At 35.6% G+C, this 24173-nt stretch overlaps 2 protein-coding genes across 3 annotated transcripts; one reads left to right on the top strand and one right to left on the bottom strand.

The window, feature by feature from the left end:
* Positions 1–13755: 13755 nt before the first annotated feature.
* Positions 13756–15730, bottom strand: LOC132166498 (uncharacterized). 2 transcript variants are annotated; one of them, XM_059577322.2, is made up of 4 exons: positions 15100–15730; positions 14717–15039; positions 14197–14546; positions 13756–14070 (listed from the first exon to the last, which is right to left on the bottom strand). In XM_059577322.2, the coding sequence occupies exons 2-4, from the start codon at positions 14807–14809 to the stop codon at positions 14028–14030; spliced, it is 486 nt and encodes a 161-aa protein (XP_059433305.2). In that variant the 5' UTR covers positions 14810–15039; positions 15100–15730; the 3' UTR covers positions 13756–14027. The 2 variants fall into 2 exon arrangements, with proteins under 2 accessions (XP_059433305.2, XP_088368055.1); XM_088511929.1 differs by having other exon boundaries at positions 14717–15730.
* Positions 15731–17701: 1971 nt separating this feature from the next.
* On the top strand, positions 17702–23942 carry LOC132166782 (RNA-binding (RRM/RBD/RNP motifs) family protein). The gene is made up of 9 exons (XM_059577667.2): positions 17702–17848; positions 18457–18555; positions 18654–19114; positions 19964–20030; positions 20142–20195; positions 22515–22583; positions 22719–22784; positions 22873–22941; positions 23517–23942. Exons 1-9 carry the CDS (start codon positions 17738–17740, stop codon positions 23598–23600), a joined length of 1080 nt encoding a protein of 359 aa, XP_059433650.1. The 5' UTR covers positions 17702–17737; the 3' UTR covers positions 23601–23942.
* The last annotated feature ends 231 nt before the right edge of the window (positions 23943–24173 follow it).

The following is a 24173-nucleotide window of genomic DNA, read 5'->3' as shown; positions in this document are numbered from 1 at the left end:
CTTGGTGGGAGGATTATCCATCTTGTATCAGTGACATTGTTTTGGCAGAGAAATCTGTCTTGTTGACTGTTTGCTTAATGAAAGTTCTCGAAGTATTTTTCAAAATATATATATATATATATATATATATATATATATATATATCAAAACATTGTCAATGTCCTCCTCAAAGCTAACAAAAAGATAAAAATGCCCTTATATATTTTTCAATAAGACAAAAATTCTCCTATAAATTCGAAAATATAAATATAAAAAAAAAAAAACTTAATTAATTTTTTTTAAAATGGTAATTTTAATTAATTTTTTAAACAAAAATTTATAATTTTTTTAAAACGGAAATTTTTTATTTTTATTTTTAAATAATAATTCTTTTTATAAACGAAAATTTTTATTTTTTTATTCCAAATTTTTATTTTTTTTACAACGGAAGTTTTTATTTAAAAAAAATTATAAAATAAAAATAAAAACGAAAATTTTCAATTTTTATAATAAAAAAATCGAAAATTTTTAATTTTTTTTCTTATAAAAAGGATTTTTTTTTTTTTTTTAATTTTAAATTTGGCCACTTGGATTTTTTTTTTTTTTAGGCTTTTTCTAGAAGTTTTAGTTTTAGTTTTTTTTTTAATTTTTTAATTTTACTAAGGGTAGTTTTGTCACTGGGAAACATTAACAATGTTTTGGTAGTTTTGAGGATATTGTCACAATTGAAAGTTTGAGGGATATTATCAATTAGGTGGTAATTTGAGAGGGTATGTGGAATTTCCTCTTTTTAATAATATTATTAAAAAAAATCATATATTTCTTGAAATTTTATAATTAGACCCTTTTTTTTTTATTTTTTTGGATAAAGAGGACCCTCGTCAAAAGGGAATTAGAATCTTTTCTGATTTATTAATATCCAGTTCATTATTCTCAAAAAAATAAATATCCAGTTCATTATATTTTAGAGATATTTTTGTTCCTTTAAAAGTAAAATGATAAAAATATCATTTAAATATAACTAGTTGAATAATCTCAACGATATAATTATATCTTCTTTCTATTTTATTGATAGGGCCATTCTACCTGTTTTAGGCCCCAGTATTATTTGTCTGGGCTTGAATACATTGAAATCAAGTTAGGCCTGACACACGAAACGAAGTAAAACACCGAGTGTTGGAATCTGACCAAAATAAACGCTAAAACTATTCCTAAATGAACAAAAAGGAGAACATGAAGCAGAGAGTAGTCAAAGTCAATCCAAAGCAAAACTTGTAAAGGATAAATATTCTCAAAAAATAATCTTTAGTCTTATCTCAACAGATTTAAGATAACAAGCTATATTTTAGATAAATTACATATTAAAAACTATATAAATAGATTACATTATCTCAAAGAGAGTTTGTACATTTGAATTGTAACGCTTCATATTATATATATCATCAGCCTATGTTAGATTACAGCAAAGTAGAAAATATCAAAATTGTTTGACTTCACATGGTATCACAGCAACCAAAAGACTAACATCAATTTCTCTCATTCCGCAATTTTTTTTTTCCTACATCAATTTCTCTCACCGGAGAACGGCCTTAAATTATGAGTTTGATGCACTATTACAGAATCACACCTGGTGTTTAGTCCCTGCTTCCACAACCAAGAATATAGTTTAATACAAATGGGTATTCCGAATAAAAAGGAAGGTAGATGGCTCTATTAATCGCTACAAAGCTTGTTTAGTGGCAAAATGCTTCCATCAACAAGCTTGTTTACTATCATGACTATCATCCCTTATTGAATAAAGTTGTTAAACCAGACAAAAAGATATTTCATTATGAAAAAAAACAAAAAAAAAAAACAAAGCACCACCCCTACATTGACCCCAGAATAAACATTACATTGCACAAATAAAGCTAAAAAACTGGCAATGGGCATACAAGTAGCCCGGCCAATATTGAAGCGCAGCCAAAAGTGGCGGTTTTTGAGACAAAATAGTAGATAACTGCCGCATGAGACACTCATTGTAATTATAAGAAGACGTGTGAGTCACAACAAAGAGAAAAACGTTGTAACTGACTAGAATAGAATCATAAATGAGGAGCAACACTGTAATGTTCGTCAAATCTGAATGTGTGCCTAGCGGTAAACACTTGGTGAACATTGAATATGAATTTAGAAATCCCCATAAACCAAAACGGGCACCTGTTACACATAGTAATCACTACCGTAGCTGGCTAGGACTCAAAGCAGAAAACTAAAAAGACAGATAAAATCAAATCTATAAACTCGAATCCAAGACTTCACTCCAACAACAAGAGCTGAAACGAAACAAAAATCAATGAGAAAGCCAAGAAAAGCTTGAAACATAGTAACATTTTAGCTTACAGCAAGACAATTAGGAAACACAAAGCAAATATATAAAATTATGCAGCATGGAGAATCTATGGAAAACCTAGGAAAGAAGTGATGATTTAAGATTCTGACATCCCCAATCTATTTCCCCAGTGACTTAATCTGTTGAGCTACTCGTTTCAATCGGATAATAAACCTGTGAAAATTGAAACCATCACAACGTAAACAAACAATAGAATAAGAAAAAAGTGTATATATTAACCCAGCAAATGAAGTATAAAGAACAATGAAAGGAAATTGATCAAAGGTTGTAGTCTAGGAAAGTACCCAAGCCTCCGGATGAAATTCCCCTAGTAAGGGTGATGGTGATCAAACCCCTCTCACTCGACGTCGTCCCATGCACTCCCAGGCAGCCAAAACCCGAGCACAGGATCACTGTGAACCTCCCGCACTTAACGTCCAGATACATAGGCCACCCACGATTGGCAAGATAGTCGGGACGGTTATGATCCTGCTCTTAAAGCCGCCTCGCAAGTACAGGCAATATTCGAATCAACGTATGTAATGGCCTCCTATCAGTTATAAAAAGGAGCACAAGCATTAACCCTTCTTGCCGTTATGACCATATCCCGGATCTTCCGCTCGGCCATCGTAACCACCTCCGCATACTCAATTATAAAAGACCTCACTCCAAAGGTACGAGGGACCACGAATTCACATACTAGATTGATACACATATTGACTTAAGCATCGGAGGAGGTATTGGCGGCCAACACCTGGCGTAACCTCTTAACGTGTGCTTCGTTTTGCAGATTTTCCACAAGGCTTATAGGAGGATTACTCATAAGAAGTATAATTCGAAGACTCAGATCCCTTTGGGTTCACCGTGCCGGAAACTGCATCAACAAATAATAATTTTAAAAATCACATTATTTTTTGAGTAACACAAAAAAAACTTGTAGCATTACTCGTTTTTTACGTATTTTTCAATAATATTATTAAAAAAAAAATCATATATGTCTCCGTGATACTTAATAATTAGACTGATTTGTAACTTAGATAGGGCAATTCCACCTGTTTTAGGCCCAAACATTATTTGTCTAGGCTTGAATACAATGAAATCAAGTTAGGCCTGACACAGGCTAGAAAAGATAAAAGTCAAAATGAAGAAAAACACCCGAGTGCTTGAGTCTGACCAAAAAAAATTACTCTATCCATATTTACATTTTAACTGTAAATTACTTATGAAAAAAAAACATTTAACCCTCAAACTGTAACTAGAACTAGTTTTCACTTGTTCATTAAAATGCTATTTGTTACATTTGCCCCTCCAAACCACAAATTTTTTCTTTTTTCTTTTTTCCTAGTTGGCACTTTTTGTGTCTGTGTTTAATGTTAAAATACATTGAAGATGTCACACAACCCACACGTGCGAATGCTTTATTTAAAATACCATAATACTTTGAAATACAATATCGCATTTATCCTTTAAATAAAATCTACAATAAACATTTTTAGAGAGAAAGTGAGAGAGGAGGTGGTTAGACCAATCCATCATCCTAAAACATAGTTCGGCTACTCTCAAAAGAAGATTTTGACAAATCACCTTGACAATTTTGAATGGAGTGGTTCGGCCACACCAAAGATTTATGAAGGAGTGGCCATGCCATCCCTTCAGATTAAGGGTTAATTCGACCCTCCAAAAAACGACTTGATGGGTGGTTAAACCAATTATGCAGCTTTGGGTACTTAGACGCTCACTTGGAGAAATACCCACCAAGTACTACCAAAGGGGATGGCCGAGCCACCCCCAACCTTTTTTTAATTTTTTCGAAAAAAAAAAAATATTTTTTAATTTTTTTTAAAAAAAATTAATGACACATGTCGACGTTTGATTGGTGCTGATGTGGCATACGGTTAAGTTTTGGACATAATTTTAACGGAGGTACCACTTTCGTCTTTATGAAAACCACGAGTACCTCATGTGATAAAAATAAAACCCTAAGAGACAAAAAATAAAGATGCCAAACCCTAAAGATTTTTTAGTATTTAACCCTTTTCTTTTCTTTTCTTTATTCAACAGGTTTTTGACGCAATTTTTTTTTAAAAATAATTTATATTACTCTTCTAAGGGTTAAAAAACCCTTAGAAGAAATCTCAGCCAGTAGAACAAACTACCGCATACATGCGGTAGCTTGGTCTACCGCAGGTAAGCCAAGTACATTCTAAAGCGACCACTCTCCTTCAACCTTGGTGTTTCTTTGAAAAGAGTTTGGCCATGGAATTGCAACAAAATAACTGTAAAATAAGCAAGAAACGTTATTAGTGACCACTTTTAAATTTCGAACTTTCAAACAAATCATCCAATATCTTTGAACAACTTAACAAAAATAAGAAACAATATTATGAAAGAAGAAGGGTAACATGGCCTATGGGTTGGTGATACCATCATCAACGTATAGTCGAAAACAATGCCTTTCTCAGCGTTATAAAAGTGTACCTCTAAAAATTGAGAATTGTTACATGTTATACTCGTATTTTACTAGACTAATGTGGTAGTGTTCTGTAACAGTGTTGTACTTCTAACACACTACAATGGACTAAAATAGATGAAAAAGGAAGAAGATGAATGATGAATTGATAGAAATAGAAATTGTTAAGCATTTTGAGGATGCTTAAACCTCCAAAATTCACAATAAATATTCTGCAGATTCTTTGATAAGGCTTCCTTCTAAGTTTAGCCTTTAATACTTACATTTTTTGCCCAACTACTTAACAGCTTTCCTAACAGAATCGCTAACCACACTCGGTTACAATTGTTTATTACAAACAAGTAAAGCAGCTTAATTGACTACTTCCTGCTGTAACCATTCCTTTTCCGCGTGGTTTTCTCATACAATTGCTGTGTCACTCATCTAATATACCTATTAGAGCATTAGGAATAGATGTCCTATATGTTATTCACTTTCCTACATTTAGGAAATTTTTTTGAAAAACCACAAAAACCTACTCACATCAAATTTCCTACATTTAACAAACCCTCAAAAATTAAGTGTTTTCCAATATATAGGGAACCAAATTATTTTAATATAGACATTTCTCTTTTCTCTTTTCTCTCTCCTCCTTTATCTTTTTATCTTTAATTGAGGATTGTGTTGAGATTTTGTTAAAAAAGTGAAGGTAGATAGGAAACTTGTATTTTGTAAAGAAATGAAAAGAAAGCTATTAAGAAATATATTTTCATAGGAAAACAAAAAAATAGTTTTGTATCCTAAACTTAAAAATAATTAAAAATAAGCTGCTACTAGTAGTGTTACATAGCCCACTTATTTTAAACACCTGCCCACGTTGTGTGTAATTAAAAGAGATATGCCCAAATCCCTGAGCAATCCGATACCGGAGCCCAACAAACAACTCAATAGCCCATTAACAACAGGCACATATAAAACTCCTTCCTTCTAGAAGCTCGGTAGAACTCCACCACAAAGAGACAACAAAGATAAAATCTCACACAAAGCTACCCATTTGTTATCCCAAAGCCACATAGAGCAGGACTCGTCAATCTATGCGTATCATGACTATCATCCCTTGTCGAATAAAGTTGTTAAACCAGCAAAAGGATATTTAATTCTATAAAAAAAAAAAAAAAAACACCACCCCTACATTGACCCCAGTATAAACATTACATTGCACAAATAAAGCTAAAAAACTGGTAATGGGCATACAAGTAGCCCGGCCAATATTGAAGCGCAGCCAAAAGTGGCGGTTTTTGAGACAAAATAGTAGATAACTGCCGCATGAGACACTCATTGTAATTATAAGAAGACGTGTGAGTCACAACAAAGAGAAAAACGTTGTAACTGACTAGAATAGAATCATAAATGAGGAGCAACACTGTAATGTTCGTCAAATCTGAATGTGTGCCTAGCGGTAAACACATGGTGAACATTGAATATGAATTTAGAAATCCCCATAAACCAAAACGGGCACCTGTTACACACAGTAATCACTACCGTAGCTGGCTAGGACTCCAAGCAGAAAACTAAAAAGACAGATAAAATCAAATCTATAAACTCAAATCCAAGACTTCACTCCAAAAACAATCGCTAAAATGAAACAAAAATCAATGAGAAAGCCAAGAAAAGCTTGAAACATAGTAACCTTTTAGCTTATAGCAAGACAATTAGGAAACGCAAAGCAAATATATAAAATCATGCAGCATGGAGAATCTATGGAAAACCATGGGAGAAGTGATGATTTAAGATTCTGGCGTCCCCAATCTAGTTTCCCGGTGACTTAATCTACTGAGCTACTTGTTTCAATCGGATAATAAACCTGTGAAAATTGAAACCACCACAACGTAAGTAAACAATGGAATAAGAAAAAAAGTGCATATATTAACACAACAAATGAAGTATAAAGAACAATGAAAGGAAATTGATCAAAGGTTGTAGTCTAGGAAAGTACCCGAGCCTCGGGATGAAATTTCCCCTAGTAGGGGTGATGGTGATCAAACCCCTCTCACTCGAGTAGTTCAACTCCAATTTCTTATTTGCCCTAATATCAGCAGGCAGAATATCTTTCCTACCCATTTCCCTGGCACCTTCAATGTAAACAATTACATATCCGGGGCGGCCTCTAGCGGGACCTGGAATATCTTCATGGCAAATATATTTGTGCTCACCAGGTGGAATTTTGACAGTCATCACTAGAACATCAGGAGAAGTCTGTCTCACTTCCACCATCATTGCTCTATCATGCACGTTTTCAACCCTAGTGTTTCTTGAAAAGAGTTTGGGCTGTTTATCCATGGAACTGCGACACAATAAATGTAAAATAAGACAGAAAAGTTACTAGTTACCCACTTTTAAACTTTGAACTTTCAAACAAATCATCCAATATCTTCGGATAATTCAACAAAAATAATAATAATAATAATAATAATTATTATTATTATTAAAGAAGAAAGGTTAATCCATGACCTATGGGTTGGTGATACCATCAATATCAATAGTAAAGTTGATAACATTGCATATCACATCGCTATAAGAGTATAGCTTATAGAAAATTATGCTACTGTTTATTAGCCGACGACCTTATTTAGTTGATTTCAACCGGAAATGATCCATTTCCAATGGAGAGAATCAAGTTAACACAAATTTGAGGGGCAAATTTTTTTTTTTTTTGGCGTCAAATTTGCACTACCTGTAACTGAATCCGTCCCATATGACTAAATTCATGTCTTCATCGGATGTCTTTTTGGTTTTTGAGTAATTTATTATATGACTCTCGATCTTGATCCCTCTCTCTCAAAAAGTATGTGGGGTCCCTCATCAGTAACCAAAAAAAAAAGAAAAAAGTCGTGAGGAAACAGAAGATCAAGATAATTTCGTAAACATATCATTTTGGCGAGTTTGTAAACCCCATAGAGAAAGATCCCCTCCCACACAAGGAATGGCATAGAAAGAAAGAAGAAAAAAAAAACAAAAAACACACTTCGAAAAATAAAGAAAGATAATTTCGTAAACAACGTGGGTGAAATAATTGGAAAAGATGAAGTGGAGAGGATTTAGGATTTGTCCTAACTGGATCCTTTCGGAGAAGGGCCTTTTTTAGGCTAAAAAAAGAAATAACAAAAGACATGTGGTGTGGGACACAGAATCGTAACAATTGCAATCATAAAAATAACAAAAGCAAAAAAGAGAAGAAGAAAAGAGAGGGATTATAGCTCAATATTAAAAGAAAATGAAGAGATAAGGTATAAATCAAATGGGGTTACAGTAGGAATACCTGATTGGCTGATTCGGTGTTCTTTTCTGAGGAGGTCTTCCTGGAACAGCAACAGAAGACAAGCTCTGAAGGTCGGCAGCGAGGGACTTTGTCGATCGCTCCTCCCTCCCCCAACTGCCCTCTCTCTCTCTCTGCTCTGAGATTGACAATCACACTGCTATATCCAATATAGATATAGAGAATACGATGTTAGACTTGTTACGTGCTTATACATTTTTAATCATTTAAATGTAGTGTCATTATCATTGATTCACTGTCATATGAGTCTACGACCAGTGACAGAGCCAAGATATGGTGTGAGGACTGAAGAGGGACAAAATTAAAATGATACAATAAAATAATAAAATACATATTTTTTAATCTCTTTATAATTATATTTAATAAATTTTAATGATAATTAATTACTTATGTTAAACTATAAAATACAAAAACAGAAATTATGTATAATGATAAAAATTTGAGAGTCGTGCGTCATTTCTTAATTGTTATACTCAAATTTATATTGAAATAAAACACTATTATCACTCATATACTTCTAGAATTGTAAACTTTCTTCTTTTTCTAGAAGAAGACGGATCTATCCATTCCAAATGAAATGGATAAGTTCAATTTAGAGAGACAAGCTTGTCTTCACTCAAATACATTATTCATTTGCACTGTGTTGTTATAGAGGGTGCAGAGTGTTACTTCCAAAGTAAAGAAGAAGCAAAATTTTGATCCATTTGATTCTAGACAAAGTTATGATCAATATCCTATACAGGTACTAAATGTAAATGAATTGTTGGGTAGATAGAGAATCAGAAGATGAATGGAATTATATTGTAACAAAATTTCCTAAATCACCCTTGTAATACAATTCTAGTTTGCATTTGAAGGAATTTTTTTTTTCTCCAACAATGTGGTGCCTGTCCCACGAAAATTCATAAAATTTCACAACAAATTTTACATATGGCTTTCATTGTCTGAAATGCCCAAGTTTAAAGTGTTTGATTCTATATTAACAATATGCAAACTAAGATGCAAGTGTCTAACAAAAAATTGGAGATACAACATCAAAACAGAAGTAAGATGCTTGAATTCATTATACTGTTTTTTGGGTTGTATAACACTTGAATTTATCAAGTGCAACCGTAAACAGAAGGATATTATAAATAAATACACCTTCAAAATCTTCCAATGACTGCAATCCTATGGCCATTTGACAGCATCGCACACTGCTTGCGAGATTGCAGCTAACCTTTACTTCATTCAGTAAAGTCATGTGTACATATTGTTAAAGAGCATAGTCCGTGGCAGAAAACATGAGTTTTCTGCCCTCCAATAGACACGTTAGCAGAAGCACAAAAATTGCCTACAACAAAAACACTGGATTTTGAGCTTCAACGGTGAGAGAGAGACTTGGCTCACCAGACCAACGGGTCCCGACCTGAGACCTGCCGTGGGTCAGCAGACCCACGCGGGTCACGGCCTGAGACCCGCGGCAACCCCAGCCACCCATGGGTGGCCTCGCGCCAACCCCACTGGGCGGGGGTGGCGGCTCGCCGCCCCCTGGGTGGCTTGTCCTAATAAATAATAATAATAAATTGGAGCTCAGCCCATCTTCTCTGAATCTCATTGTCCTTCCAAAAAATTCAATCTCTCATCTCTTCGTCCCTCTCTCTGATTCTCTAATAAAAAGGCTGATAAACCTGTTTCTCAGAGACTCCAAAAAAAAAAAATTAAATTAAATCGCTGCAATTCCGGTTACTGCCGGAACAGGCTAAAATCAGCCTCTCCACACAGCCGCACGACGCCGCCCTTCGTCTCTCTTTCTCTCTACAGCTCCCTTTCACTCTCCAATCTCTCCCTCTTTTCTGTTCTGTCTCTCCTTCTCTGTAACTCTCCCTCAAGCTCTCTCTCTCTCAATCTCTCATCTCTTCGTCCCTCTCTCTCTCTCCGTGATTATCTTTCCCTCACTTTTATTTTTTATTTTTTTATTTTTTTAATAAAAAGGCTGATCAACCCAGGTTGGGTTAACCAGCCTGGTTTCTTCTCATAGGAAACCGACTGAGGAGAGAGAAATGAATTTTTTTCATTTTAATATTATTGCAACGTAGACTTTGATGGTGAAAATATGGTCTTTTTTGATTGCATTCTAGTATATCTCTGGCAAAAAACGTGAGTTTTCTGCCCACCAATCACCGCATGACACATCAGCCATTCAAGAAAAATGCAAAAACTTAAAATGAGATCAAAACACCAAAACAAAATGAGGGCAGCCACGAGGGTCAGGACCACCAGCCCATATGAGGCGGCAGGCGCGGCCACCCCATGGCCACGGGTGGCCCGCGCGGCGCTGATGTAGAAAACACACAAGACCAAGAAAACCCCCGCCGCCGTCCAAGAGAGAGATTGAGAGAGAGGGAGAGAGATACCCGGAGAGAGACTCAGATCACTGTACATCTGATCCCACCGCAACCACCGGAATCCCGCCGCCAATGCCGGGATCTCTAAGCATCACCGGTCGGAGCAACCAGAGAGAGACAGAGAGAGGGCGAGAGATACCCGCCCGCAGCCGCCCAAGCTGAACCTCCCCACGCCGGCCACCCCCAGCGCCGCCCTTCTTGGCCTTGTGTGGGTTTTCTCTCCCTCTCTCTCAGTCTCTCTCCGTCTCTCTCTTCTCGGTAGATTTAAGCGGTTGAGACTGCGTGGCGGCAGCGCAATTTGAGATGGGCAGCACCGATGGGACCAGGCGGCAGCGGGCAGTGATGGTCGTGAAAGGTGCTGTGCGTCTGAGGTGTGGAGGGGATGAAGAAATAATATGGTGTTTTGGTTTTATTTTCTAAGAATAACTTCAGTTCGGCTGTGGCAAAAAACCTCCATTGTTTTTAAATTACCACTTCTTCACATATTACGATGCAGAGAACTGACCATACATATTCACGACGCAGATAAGTAATGCGCATACAAAACAGGTGCTATAAGAGAAAGCAGCTATGAATAGTGTAGTGTCTGTGATTTTTCGAAAGGAAGAAGACGATACACACAGAGAGAGAGAGAGAGAGAGAAACCTGCAGGGGTTGATGAAAGCTCGCCGTTTTCTTTCCGCAGTCCCTGGCAGCTGGCACCGTGCGTTCTGTCTAAAACCCCGTGCCAGGGTATTTGAGAGAGGCGTTAACTTATTCTTATACGTCTCTCCTTTGGGCTTAGAGGGCCAGCAGTGGCCTTATAGGCCCAGCAGTGGCCTTAGCCAAACCCAAGTCATCAGCATGCAGCCCATTGGAATTACCCAGTGTACAGTCAAAGATTCTTACAAAATTCGATTCCCCTTACTGTCCCAACTTCGGGAAAAAAAAATAATAATAAAGAAATAAAAAATTCGAACTTTTTCTCTCCTCCCTTTCTTTCTTTTTTTTTTTTTTTTTTTGTTTGGTTTCATTTCTCAGTTCCTCTTTTCTCTCTCTTTCGTTCTCTTCCATACTCTCCAGTCTCCCCAAACCCACAAAATTACTGCACTGTCGAATAAAGAGAATGCTCTAACCTGTTTGAACATTGAAGAGAAGCCATTTACTCGTCAACTGAGGAAGCCAGGCCACTCCAGGTCCTCCTCCTTCGGCTGTTGTTCGCGGAAGCAGCACCTCCATCCAGATCCACAGCCGCGCTATCCAACACCACAAACAAGTGACCAGAAATGGCCTCCCATTCCCATAGGGGCGAAGGGGAGAGCACCAGAATGCATGTAGCCAAAGATTAACAAGGGAAAGAAGAGGGAGGATCAGGCTAGTCAGGACGCAGAGGGCTTGAGAGGGAGAGAACAGCGAAAATGAATGAGAAAGCAATAACAATAAAGTATGAGAAACAGGCCTTCCACCTTCAAGTGGGGTCGTCGAGTGCGTGAATCTCGAGGGGTCGCTAAAAGACAGCGAGACCGGTAGGTGATAAAGGGGCCAAATTAGCTGCAGCAATTATTTACCAATCCATCTAATTGGGATTCTTAAAATTTTAATTGCTCTCGACGTAAATTCTACCATCAAATTTTAAATGTTTTATGACGTTTATATTCTAAAATTTTGTATAAAATTTTAACTTTACCTTTAATTTTAAAACGTATTTTATATTAAAAAATAAATAAAACTAAGAATATTTTGATTTTTTTGGTATTTTTAACGGCTAAAATTGATTAAGGGTCTACATTGAAAGCAATTGAAAGTTCATGGCCCAAATTGAGAGATTTGAAAGTTTTGGAAAGTTTGTCAAATCGTGTGAAAGTTCAGGAGGTTAAATAAAATTTCTCCTAAATTTTTTAAGTGTTAATACGTCTTAAGTCGCTCTTGATTCTTTTTAAAAATGATGCGACTCTTAAGATTATTATTTAATTAAAATCTAATAGTAATCAATCACAAGTTTAAAAAATAATTTTAAAAATTATATTATTCTTCGAGTAACAAAAAAAAAAAAAAAACTTATAGCGTTGTTACTCGTTTTTCACATATTTTTTAATAATATTATTAAAAAAACATATATTTCTCCGTAAGATACTTAATAATTAGACTGATTTGTAACTTAGTAGGGCCATTACACCTGGTTTAGGCCCAAATATTTTTTGTCTGGGCTTGAATACAATGAAATCAAGTTAGGCCTGACACAGGCTAGAAAAGATAAAAGTCAAAACGAAGAAAATCACCGAGTGCTTGAATCTGACCAAAAAAAATTACTCTATCCAGATTTACATTTTAACTGTAAATTACTTACGAAAAAAAAAAAAAACATTTAACCCTCGAACCGTAACTAGTTTTCACTTGTACATTAAAATGCTATTTGTGAAACTTGCCCCTCCAAACTACCAAATTTTTTTTTTTTAAAATGTTAAAATACATTGAAGATGTCACACAACCCACACGTGCGAACATTTTATTTAAAATACCATAATACTTTGAAATACAAAATCGCATTTATCCTTTAAATAAAATATATAATAAACATTTTTAGAGACAAAGTGAGAGAGGAGGTGGTTAGACCAATCCATCACCCTAAAACATAGTTCGGCCAGTTTCAAAAAAATATTTTGACAAATCATCTTGGCAATTTTGAATGAAGTGATTCGGCCACAACCAAATATTCATGAAGGAGTGGCCATGCCATCCCTTCGAGGTAAGGGTTAATTCGACCCTCCAAAAATTGACATTATGGGTAGTTAAACCAATTATACAGCTTTGGGTACTTAAACACCCACTTGGAGAAATACCCACCAAGTACTAGCTGGTAGCACTTTTTTTCTTTTTGGTCTATCAGAATTAATAGCAAAAATTATAGTACAACAAAACTACCATCTGGATTTGAAATTGCTTTTAATGCTAATTTGCTAGCTAGGGAGTGTTAAACTAATACAATGTTCAACATCAAAAGCATAAATACTAACACAAATGATGATCAAATAATGCTCTACAACATATAACAGAGACCTTTGGATATAAAAAGGAGAGATCATGCAACAAGTGAGAATAAATAACAAAACATCAAACAACTACCTTCTCAGCTGTTAGATACAAAATCAAAACAAGGAAAATATCTTATTTGTGTTTGTGTGTGGGTAAAATGTATAAGAGACCGTGCAGCAGATGGCTTTCTTACAAAATCAGAAAACAAAGGAAGGAAATTATCATTAAAAATATATGTACACATAGAACAGTAACCATGTACAAATAGCAATTTTTGTACAAATAGCTTGATGGCATGATGTACAGATGGCATGATGTACAAATAGCTTGATGATGTACAATTTTTGTACAAATATATGTACAAATAGCAATTTTTAGACAAGTAATGATATTTAGTAGACTGTAATACGACTAGACAACTTGATGATGCGGCAGACGGACATGTGATTCTGGTATCATCCACTTCTGAATCTTCCCAAACTATTTCCACAATTACTTAAACATTTTGGATGCATGTTTTAGCTTGATAACCAATCTGTGAAGCCATAACAAGGCAAGTAAGCAATGAAAAGAAAAAAGAGAAAGAGTATATCAACACAGCAAAGGAAGCAAAAAGAAGAAACAGAGGAAATTTGTCAAGAGCTGTAGTCTAGGAAAGTACCCATTCATCGCAATCATACTTCCTTTAATAGGGGAGACAGTCACTCTTCCCTCTATGTAGTTCAGCTCAATCTTCTCATTGTCCCTTATCATGGATGGCAGAAGAGATTTCTTCTCCGACCCTGAAGCACCTTCAAGATATACATATACAGCTATGTCACACTTATTATACTCAATGTGAAAATCGCTGTACCTTATGTATTCGTGCTTTTCAGGTGGGATTTTAATTCTAATCACTTCAGATCCCGCAGGACAACGTATTGCTTCCACTATCATTGTGCCAACAGTGGAATTATTTTGCACCCTGGCGTTCCTTGAAAAAAGGTCCACAGCCATTGGATTGCCACACAACTGCAAACAAGCAAGAGAAACAGCGCTAAATTTGGCTCTTTCAAACAAATCAAACAATATCAATATCATATACATCGTAAATCAAACAATATTTCAACAAAAAAGATGAAACAATTATCAAGGAACTGGGGTCTTCTATGGCCTATGGATCGTTTATAGTTTATACCAACCTCAATAGTATGATTGATATCACGATCATTATCTTGGTCTGATTCAATAAGATAGTAAAAGAAAACAAGCAGCAAAAATTCAATAGAAAACATCTATAAATTTATATGCAGCAAACTAGAAAGACCCAGTTAAATCAATATCGAGAAAATTAGAAAACCCAAAAATTAAGCTGATATACATGCTTGAGTTAGTCCTTGAATAGTTTTGGGTCCCCATTTTTAGTCCTCGGATGATCTTCCTATCATGGCAAAATGGATATTCCGATTCCGTAGCTTTTTCCGTTCTCTTCCGAGAGAAGCATCTACATATGCGCGTGTGTGGGCTGTGGAGAAAGAGTTCAATGAGAATAAGCCAAGAAAATGTTTGAGAAAATTGGTTTTACCTTCAAGAAGTGGTGCCCAGAGCCTGAATCTGAGAAGCAAGTGTTGAGCGGCCTTCGTTGAAATGTTAGAGCGACACTCGGAGAAGTAATAGTGTTGAGCCGCCCATCCTTCAGTAGCTTCGTCTCCAAGTTTCCGCTCTTTTTTTCTTTTCTTTTTTCAGAAAATTTTTTTTAAAAAAAAGTTTCTCATTTTATTTCTTATTTTTATAGAGTAATGATATAAGTAGGACTAGAGTCTTCATAAACTCATCCTAAATGTGATGTGACATTTAAAATTACCAATAAATTAGAAGGATCATTATTGAATTTTGATCTGTTAGTGATTTTAAATATCACATCACATTTTAGATGACTCTAAGAAGACTCTAGTCTTACTTATATCATTACTCACTTTTATATGTCGACACTTAAATATGTGAATAGTGTACCTCCAAAACATTGCCAGACAATTTTTTATAAGATTTGTGAATTTGATATAAATTTAATACAAAATTAAATTGTTAGAGTTAAAGAATTTAACCAGTTTAATTAAATATGTCGAATTATAATTAACCTATATAATTTTATACCCATATTTCAATAAGACCCGAACCCGATAAACGGCCTAATGTTTGTCAATTTTTGACATGTCATATAAATTCGACACGAACCTAATATAAAATTAGAGAATTATAATTAAGAAATTTGACCAATTTAATTAAATTGGTTAGATCATGATTAACCTATATAATCGCATCCAAAATTGTGCTTTTTGATAACGGACAATTTTGGTATAAAAAGAAAATCGAAAAATATGAATTTAGCGTACCCGGTTGGCCGGTTGGGGTTGGATATGAGTGTCGTATTCGTTTTTTGTAGTCGGTCTTCATCAACATCATCTTCGTTATTCATCAGCTATCCCATAAAAAGATGCTCCCAAAACTAAAAGAGGTAAAATGATCGAGTGAAGAGGGTAAAAAGTAAATCCAGAAGCAAATTACCTTGTGCAAGAAATGGAAAAGATGAAAGATAACACAGGATCCATCTTAGCTTGAAGGAAGAGGTGGAAAAATGTAAGAATGCTTGGGGGGCTTATTTATTTCCATTTTTCTTGGCTCTATTCATTGACTGACTTGGTAGCCTCCTTGCCGGGGAAGACAGGACAGGAAATTTCCGGGAGGTCAACCAGAAGACTAGTAGACAGCTCCATTTGTTTTTTGTTTTATTTTTTAACAAACCAACATCCATTAAAGAAAAGAAAAGTTACGGGACAGACACATAAAACTAATAAATTTAGACAGATTAACCCAATCTAGATAGACTACAAACTCCTCAAAGCCGATGAAGATGGATAGCATTTGCAAATGCAGCTCGAGAAAACCTTTGTCGGGACGCAATTTAATGGATACTACCATCGAAAATACGAATACCCCATTCAAACATCTAAACAGACTTTCAAAAAATGCCATGGCGATTTAGATGAAAAATAACCATGGAAAAAAGGTTTTAAAAAAAAAACCAAAAAAAAATTGAAAAACAAATTTTCGAAAAGGCCATGGTTATTTAGATGAAAAGTAACCGTGAAAAAAAGTTTTCAAAAAAGACAGCTCCATTTGAATGGTTATGGATGTGGGCTGGATTCCTTAAAATTAGGCCGTATTGAGAACACACCTTAACAAAAAAATTGGGCTCATTTGGGTTTTTTCCATCCAACTCAATTTTTTTTATTTTTTTTTTGTTCTTTTAATTTTGAATATTGTGAAAAAAAAAAGAGTTGAAGTTATGTTTGGATGATAATTGAAAAAATTAATAAAAAATTATAAAAAATATAAAAAAAAAATGCTAAAGGTAAATAAGTTCTCTATATTTAGCTCATATTCTCTTATAATCAATTATTATATTTTTAGGAGCTTATGGAGAGTCCACAAATCTAATGGTTGATTGTAAGAGAATATGATCTAAATATATATATATATATATATATATAGACCTCTAGCATTTCTCAAAATTTAATTAAAAAAATATTGTGGTGGTTTTGAACCACCCCAAGTGTCTAGTGGCTCGGCCACCCCCCATTAGCTTCAGTGGTGGCTGGCCACCACCCCTAAATATATAATTTTAATTTTTAAATTTTTATTAATTGGGTTGAAAATTTTTGAGATAAGTTGAAAAATTTGGAGTTGAGTTGATCATAATTGAAAAAGCTCCCAAACATAAATTATGAAAATAGTTGAGTTGGGAAAAAATTGTTTCCCAAACAAGCCTTAATACCGGAGATAGTGATTTTTTTTTTAATTTTTTTTTATTAACATTCTAGTCATTCAAAGAAAACAAAGGGTATTTTATTTTCCTCCAAAATGCAAAGTTAAATACATGTGAATTCAATATATAAGAAAAACCTAAAGCTGAAAAAAGAAGCTTTATTTATTATTTATTTTATGTGCTCAAAAATATAATTTTCATCTTTAAGAAATTATAAAAGTTATATTATTATCCAACAATTATTTGAAAATGCTAATATTTCCATTACAACTTTTGATTTAAGAGTGGATTGAAAAAATAAAAATATAATTTTGAACATTATTTTTTATTTTTATATCGTGTCACAACACAATAAGTTTTTGCGATTTAAGCCTAATAATTTTTGAAGGCCATAGCAATGACGATAGACGATGAGAGCTCGATATACGTCGGAGGCCTTCCCTACGACGCTACCGAGGACACCGTTCGCAGAGTCTTCGATCCGTACGGTGAAGTCGTCGCTGTTAAGGTAAAACCCACAAACGCAAGAGTCTGATTTCACTCGTGTATAGGGTTTATGTTACCGTTAATGGTTTGTTTAATTAATTGATGGCTCTGATTGTGTCGTGTTATGCAAATCTTCGTAAGCTTAGTTTTTCTTCTTTTTTTTTTTTTTTTTTGTTGGGTATTTTGTTGGTAATAATTTCCTGAGAAAACATTTTACTCCAAAGCAAGATAGCCCGTGTGAACTGATTTTTGTGTACTGGAACTAACTGAATAGAAATAACAAATTCTTTGTAGCTTCACGGAAGGCTTCGAAGTATTTTTAAGTGACTAATTTGCAATGAGACATGTGGGTCTAATTGATGGGAATTCTTGGCGTTAGTACTTGTATTCACTGTTTTTTACTTTTCTGAGCGTGGACTTTGTAAATTAATTTGGTTAAATTTGATAGAGGGTTTCTATATTTGGGAATCAGAGAAAGCTGAGTGTTCACGTGATACCATCTGGTTTACTCTTATTGTTAGGAAGAAAAATAGTTGGTGGTAGGTATCCCTGAATGTGTGGTGCTTGAACATATTATTTGATTGCAAAGGACTGATAATTATTAAATTTCTTAATGCATTTTACTTGCAGATTATTAATGATCGCAGTACTCGAGGAAAATGCTATGGTTTTGTTACCTTTACAAATCCCCGATCCGCGATCAGTGCCATCAATGACATGAATGACAGGGTAACTAATTTATTTTTCATGAAGAGTGAATCTTTTTATTTATTTTTATTGTTGGTTTAAGATTTTTAGACCTTTGACATTATGAAACTTTGAATTAGACTTTTGATGGGCGAGTTCTTAAAGTGAATGGAGTAAAGACTCGAGGTGGAAGATCAAACTTCAGTAGAGAAAGCTTTCAACGTTATGTTGAGAGGGGCACCAACTGGGGTAGAGGTAGAGATCAAGAAAGGGATTATGATCGTGATAGGGATCGGTATCGGGATCGAAACAGTGATTTGTCTAGAGAGCGTGATCGATCTCGAGACCATGATCAGGAGAGAGAAAAAGTATATGACCATGCACGTGGTCGTGAACGAGCAAGGGACCATTTCCATAGTAAAGATCGAGATCAAGACCAAAATATGGTGGATAATGGGCAAGAGCACGGCAGGAACCGTGGCCGGGATTGGGAAAGAGACCATGATTTGGATTGGGAACGTGGAGAGCAGTTGGACAGGACCAATGGTCATGATAAAAGCATTGACATGGATAGAGATCAACAGTCAAAGAGACAGAATGGGTAAAATCCTTTTTTACATTAATTGTAGTTTGTTTTTCACAATGAATTAAATTCATAATATACACTATTTATCGGTACAATATTTTGATTGGTCAAGTGTTAGCATTCTTATCAGGTTTGATATCAGTACATATTTTATGTTTTATGAATGAGCAGTAGGAGCAGCAATGTATTACTAATCCAGAAGAAAAAAAAAATAATAATAGAAAGAAAATGTAAAGAAAAGAAAATGGCATTGCTTGTATGCATCATCTAAAGTTTCCCTCTCCACAAATAGAAAGAAAGACTGAGCTTTTACAACTTGTGTTTGGTTTTGACACCATTTAATTGATGCAAGACCCTGAATGACTCCCTAGAGAAAATGTATGAATGAGAACTTAGTTATAGCCTCATGAACTTGCTCAACTTGGAGAGTGGTACTAGTGAGGCAGAAGTTTTATGTATGTTAGTGATCAGAACATGATTTGGAGGGAATAATTAAGGCTGAGTGATTATATAAGATTGAACCCTTTTGTTAACCTTTTTATATGGAGTTCGTTGGTTAACCTCTTTATATAATAATGCTAGGAATGCATTGATAATCAAGGCCCTATTAGATTTTCACTTATAGAAAGAATCTTAATATTTAGATGGTAACCCTGAATACTTCTGGAAGATAAATATCACATGTTGTATAAATTTTTGCATGGCTTTCACTTTATTGTGTCATCCATTTTGTTGAGTGGATTCCGAGTCTATTGAGATGTCATTGACGATGAACCACTTAAGTTCTGTGCATTGGAAATAGCTTAATTTCACTAAATTTCTCTCTCTCCCCCCTCTTTCCCTCCTCGCAACTCTCTCTTGCAGTTTTGTTATCAATGATAGAAGGAGTAGAGAAATTTCAGCAGAGTCATGTGATGCTCACAACAATCAGGTGAGCTCAGCATTTTTGAATTTCTTGTTAACATTGTATAATGTGTGGATAAACTTTTGCTCATGTTGATTGTGGGGCTTTATTGATTACATTTTCTTATTCATATATTAGGTAAAGGTAGAATTGGAGAGATCAATTCAAGGGCTTGATGAACTCAAAAAGGAGGTTAGTTCTCTTTTTATGTTTGTTTGTTTGTTTGTTTTTATTTTTTTATTTTTTTATTTTTTTTTTATTTTAAGTAAGAAACCAATCTCATTGATAGTGTAGGGTGCTCCCATGTATACGCATAAAGTATGCAAAAGATCCACCTAACTAGAAAAAGCAAAACAAACAAGGAAATCACTATAACGAATTGTCAGAGGAGACACATAAGCTGCTGTCCATTGATACAATGTTTTGTAGAAAAAAAAAGATAAAATTTCTCCCAACGTCCTCTCCCTATCTTCAAAGTTTATTTTTATTTTTTTATTTATTTATTTATTTTTTATTATTATTATTATTTTTTTTTTATGTTGGTGAACCTCTTCAAGGCAGGGCCCTTCAGACCCACCCCTACAGAGTAAATCTTAGTCCCGTGCACCGCACCCTGAGAAGTTTCCCTACACGGAACTGGTTAAATCGCTGGTTTTTCACCAGTGGGTGTGGCCCCAAGGGATTGTTTGCACTCATGAGGTGTTGAACCTTGGACTTTGAAGGGATGATACCTCAAGACCAAGGCCTCCACCACTTGGGGCAACCCCTTGGGGTTAATAAAAATATAGTTTCCTGTCTTCAAAGTTTCTATCATTATTTTCCCTCCATAAACACCAAAAGAGGCACGTAGGCACAAATTTTCACACCGCAGCACTCCTTGGCCTGCCAGAGGACCAACAACAGTCATACATATCAACAATACGTCTTGGTATAACCTAGGACAATCCAAAACGACTGAAAAAAGCACTCCAAATGGTGGATTCCACATCGCAATGAAGAAGGAAGTGGTCCATAAACTTCCAATTCCTCTTGCACATGCAACATCTATCCATCACCATGACATGCCGTCTCCTGAGATTATCAAAGGAGAGGATCTTGTTTAGAGTCGCCGACCACACAAAAAAGGCTCCCTTGAAGGAGCTTGAGTCCGCCACACAGGGGAAGCAACTACCTTCAGAACAAGCCAGTGAGCAATAGAAGGATTTTACAGTCCTCTTTTGGATGGAGCCCACCACAGTTGATCTTTACAACCTCTTCTTATTCTAACTGAATGCAACACTTGGAGAAAAGATACAAAGACACCCACCTCCTAATCATGTGCCGCTCTAGCAAAGCTCACATTTCACTTATTGGAGCTGCCCAAAAACTCCAAAATAGCTGCAATAGAGGCATCCTTCACACAACCGAAACCATATAAAACTGGAAAAGCTACCTTTCGAGCTGCTTCTCCACACCACAGGTCATGCCAAAAGCTGATCTTGGAATTATCCCTCTCCTCAAATCTAGTAAAGATGGAAAATTTCTCCCATCCTTTCTTGATATTCTTCCACAACCCCATGCCCGAGGCTCCTACAAGCTCAAAGGAACACAAGCCTTCCCATAAACTGCCATATTTAGAGTCCATTGCAACTCTCCACCAAGCCTCTCTCTCAAACCCATAGCTCCACAACCATTACCTAAAAGAGCGCGATTAAACACCATCAAATCCTGATACCCAACCCTCTCTCAAGGATTAGTGAACAAACCTTGGACCAACTCACTAGGAGATATTTGAACTCTTCACCTAACCCACCCCACAAGAAATCACGCTAGATCTTCTCAATGCGGTTAGCAACACTTGTTGGAAGAGGGAAGAGAGACATGTAATACGGAGGCAGATTTGTGAGGGTACGCTTAATGAGGGTAATCCTACCACCCTTGGGCAAATACATCATTTTTTAACTAGCCAACTGATATTGTAGCTTCTCAATAAAATCATCCCAGATATGCTTAGCCTTGTAGGAGGCCCCCAGTAGTAAACCAAGATACTTGATTGGCAGAGTGGAAACCCAACACCCTAGATTTCCAGCCAACCTTCCCACCTGTGTAACATTCCGCACAGGAACCAATTTTGACTTGGCCAAATTTACCTTTTAAGCTCGACATAGCTTTGAAACACAGGAATTAGCTCCACAAATGATGTTAGTTATCTCTTTCGGATTTGAATTAAGATAATCATTCCAATATTTTTACTGACGATCATGTTGCCAAAGTTGTGCATCCAATTGGTTGTTTGATGCTAATGAGCAGATTTTATGTACTTAACTCGTGTATTTGATTTATGAAACACCAAAAATTTTGTACATAAAAGTACTATTTTCACACAAGAACACACACATGCCATGCCATACCAAACTATACACTTAAGCCATGGTCTCACCATCCAAGTGGGGTTAATAGATCTGCCAAATTTTCTCCTGCAACTTTCTATATATTATCCTTACACCTCTGTTTTGGTGGTTGCTTTGTCAGACTTCTCAGATGGAAGAGACGTTAGAAGAAAAAGAGAAACTTGTTTTGGATTTACAGAAAAAAGCAAAGGTACTTTTCGTTCCAATTATAAGGCACCTATTTTTGAGTTCATGTGTTGTTCCATTTTTTTGTCCTCTTATTACTTTTCCCAAGTCTGTTAATGCCCCTTCATGTCCTCATTGAAAATTTGATAAATAAATGCAGAAATTGGAGGATGCGTTGATTGGTTCAAAGAAGCACACTTCATACCGTCAAGTGCAGTTGAACAAGGTAATCGCCTTGGTTATCAGTTAGCTATTAATAAACTTTGCTGGACATTGCTTAGATTTAATTGTTACTTTGTGTGAATTTTCTGCAGCTGTATAAATGTTTTCTGAAAGAAAAAGATTACTCTGAAAGACTTAAAAGATGTGAAGAAGAACTCCAGGTTTGTTCATTTTTTGTGTTCGGGTATGATTACGTGGTCAGGAGCTATTTGTTTGTCCTTTTGCATGATGCTTGCAATTTTGTTAAACACACTGCTTATGAATTCATTTCTCATAAATGACATTCATGTCTTTTCCTTGGCTGTGGGCATTTATGCCATCATGACACAACATTATCCAAGCACATATACGTGTTTTAATATGGTGGTAACATACATTTCTCCTTGATATCTGTAGCATTTATAGGTGGAGCAATATACAGTTGACATTGCAATTTTTCAGTAGTTGTAGTGGCATATCAATAGAACGTAAATGGTGTTCTTTAACTACTCAGCTTAAGGTGTGCTAATGGATAATAATTAGTGAAAGGGCTTGCCCTTCTGTAGTCATTTTGTACCTTGGCAAGGTGGTGTGACAAAGGTTCAAGTCTCCAGGAGCTTGACCACCATTTTCACTTTCTGGTCCCCTGCCCTGTTATGTACCAAATGAAATAGAAAAGCATTTTTATTTAGATCATGCATTCAAGATGGAGGATATATAGTGGCACATGGTATTAACTCAAAACTTTTTCATGCAGGCACTTGTGGACGCAGCAATGTTGGAAACTGATGATGGTGATTTTGGCTCAAGGGATGGGGTCCTAACAACTGGCAATGCATGATGGCATGATGGAGGATATATGGTGGCACATAGTATTAGCTCAAAATTTCTCTTGCAGGCTCTTGTTGATACAACAATTTTAGTTTATTGGTGATGGTGTTGGCTTGAGGGGATGGGGTCCTAACAAATGGCAATGCATTATGCCATGTTGAAGCTGTAGCGTTCGAGATATGCATGACACCTTTTATATTTTAGGGTTAGAATCTGTCATACATTTGATGATGGTAGTATGTAGCTTTTGCCTTTTGGTATGGATATGTTAAGGTTGTTGTACTTGTAGATATTAATTTCAAATCAACTTGAGAAAAGAGCTTGTACTAATCGATGATTTTCATACTATCAATCTCTCTTGTTGTCAAGCTTTCTTTGAGATTGTCTGTGTTAAATGAAAAAGCAGGGTGTTCATGTTTTTTTCCCCACCAAGTGACGAGTTGATTGTGACAGAAATCAACTGAAGATTTCTCTTTGTCATGTTCTTTTGAAAATTGGAGTATATGCACTTTAGGTCTTTAAAGTTTGAGCCTTGAGATGTGCAACTGGTGTGATTGCCAATGTGGAGGAGCATACACTTTAA

Source organism: Corylus avellana, chromosome 11 (genome assembly GCF_965113065.1).
Source record: "Corylus avellana chromosome 11, dhCorAvel1.hap1.2, whole genome shotgun sequence".
Lineage (NCBI taxonomy): Eukaryota > Viridiplantae > Streptophyta > Magnoliopsida > Fagales > Betulaceae > Corylus > Corylus avellana.
This window is presented reverse-complemented; position numbering and strand designations above follow the sequence as displayed.

Coding starts and splice junctions, on each gene's coding strand:
- LOC132166498 (XM_088511929.1), bottom strand. CDS start 14,809: ATGTTTTCTATTGAATTTTTGCTGCTTGTTTTCTTTTACTATCTTATT. Junction 14,547..14,716: donor ATATCAATCATACTATTGAG/GTTGGTATAAAC, acceptor GCTTGTTTGCAG/TTGTGTGGCAATCCAATGGC. Junction 14,071..14,196: donor AGTATGATTGCGATGAATGG/GTACTTTCCTAG, acceptor ATGGCTTCACAG/ATTGGTTATCAAGCTAAAAC.
- LOC132166782 (XM_059577667.2), top strand. CDS start 17,738: ATGACGATAGACGATGAGAGCTCGATATACGTCGGAGGCCTTCCCTAC. Junction 17,849..18,456: donor GTGAAGTCGTCGCTGTTAAG/GTAAAACCCACA, acceptor TTTTACTTGCAG/ATTATTAATGATCGCAGTAC. Junction 22,584..22,718: donor ATTTACAGAAAAAAGCAAAG/GTACTTTTCGTT, acceptor AAATAAATGCAG/AAATTGGAGGATGCGTTGAT.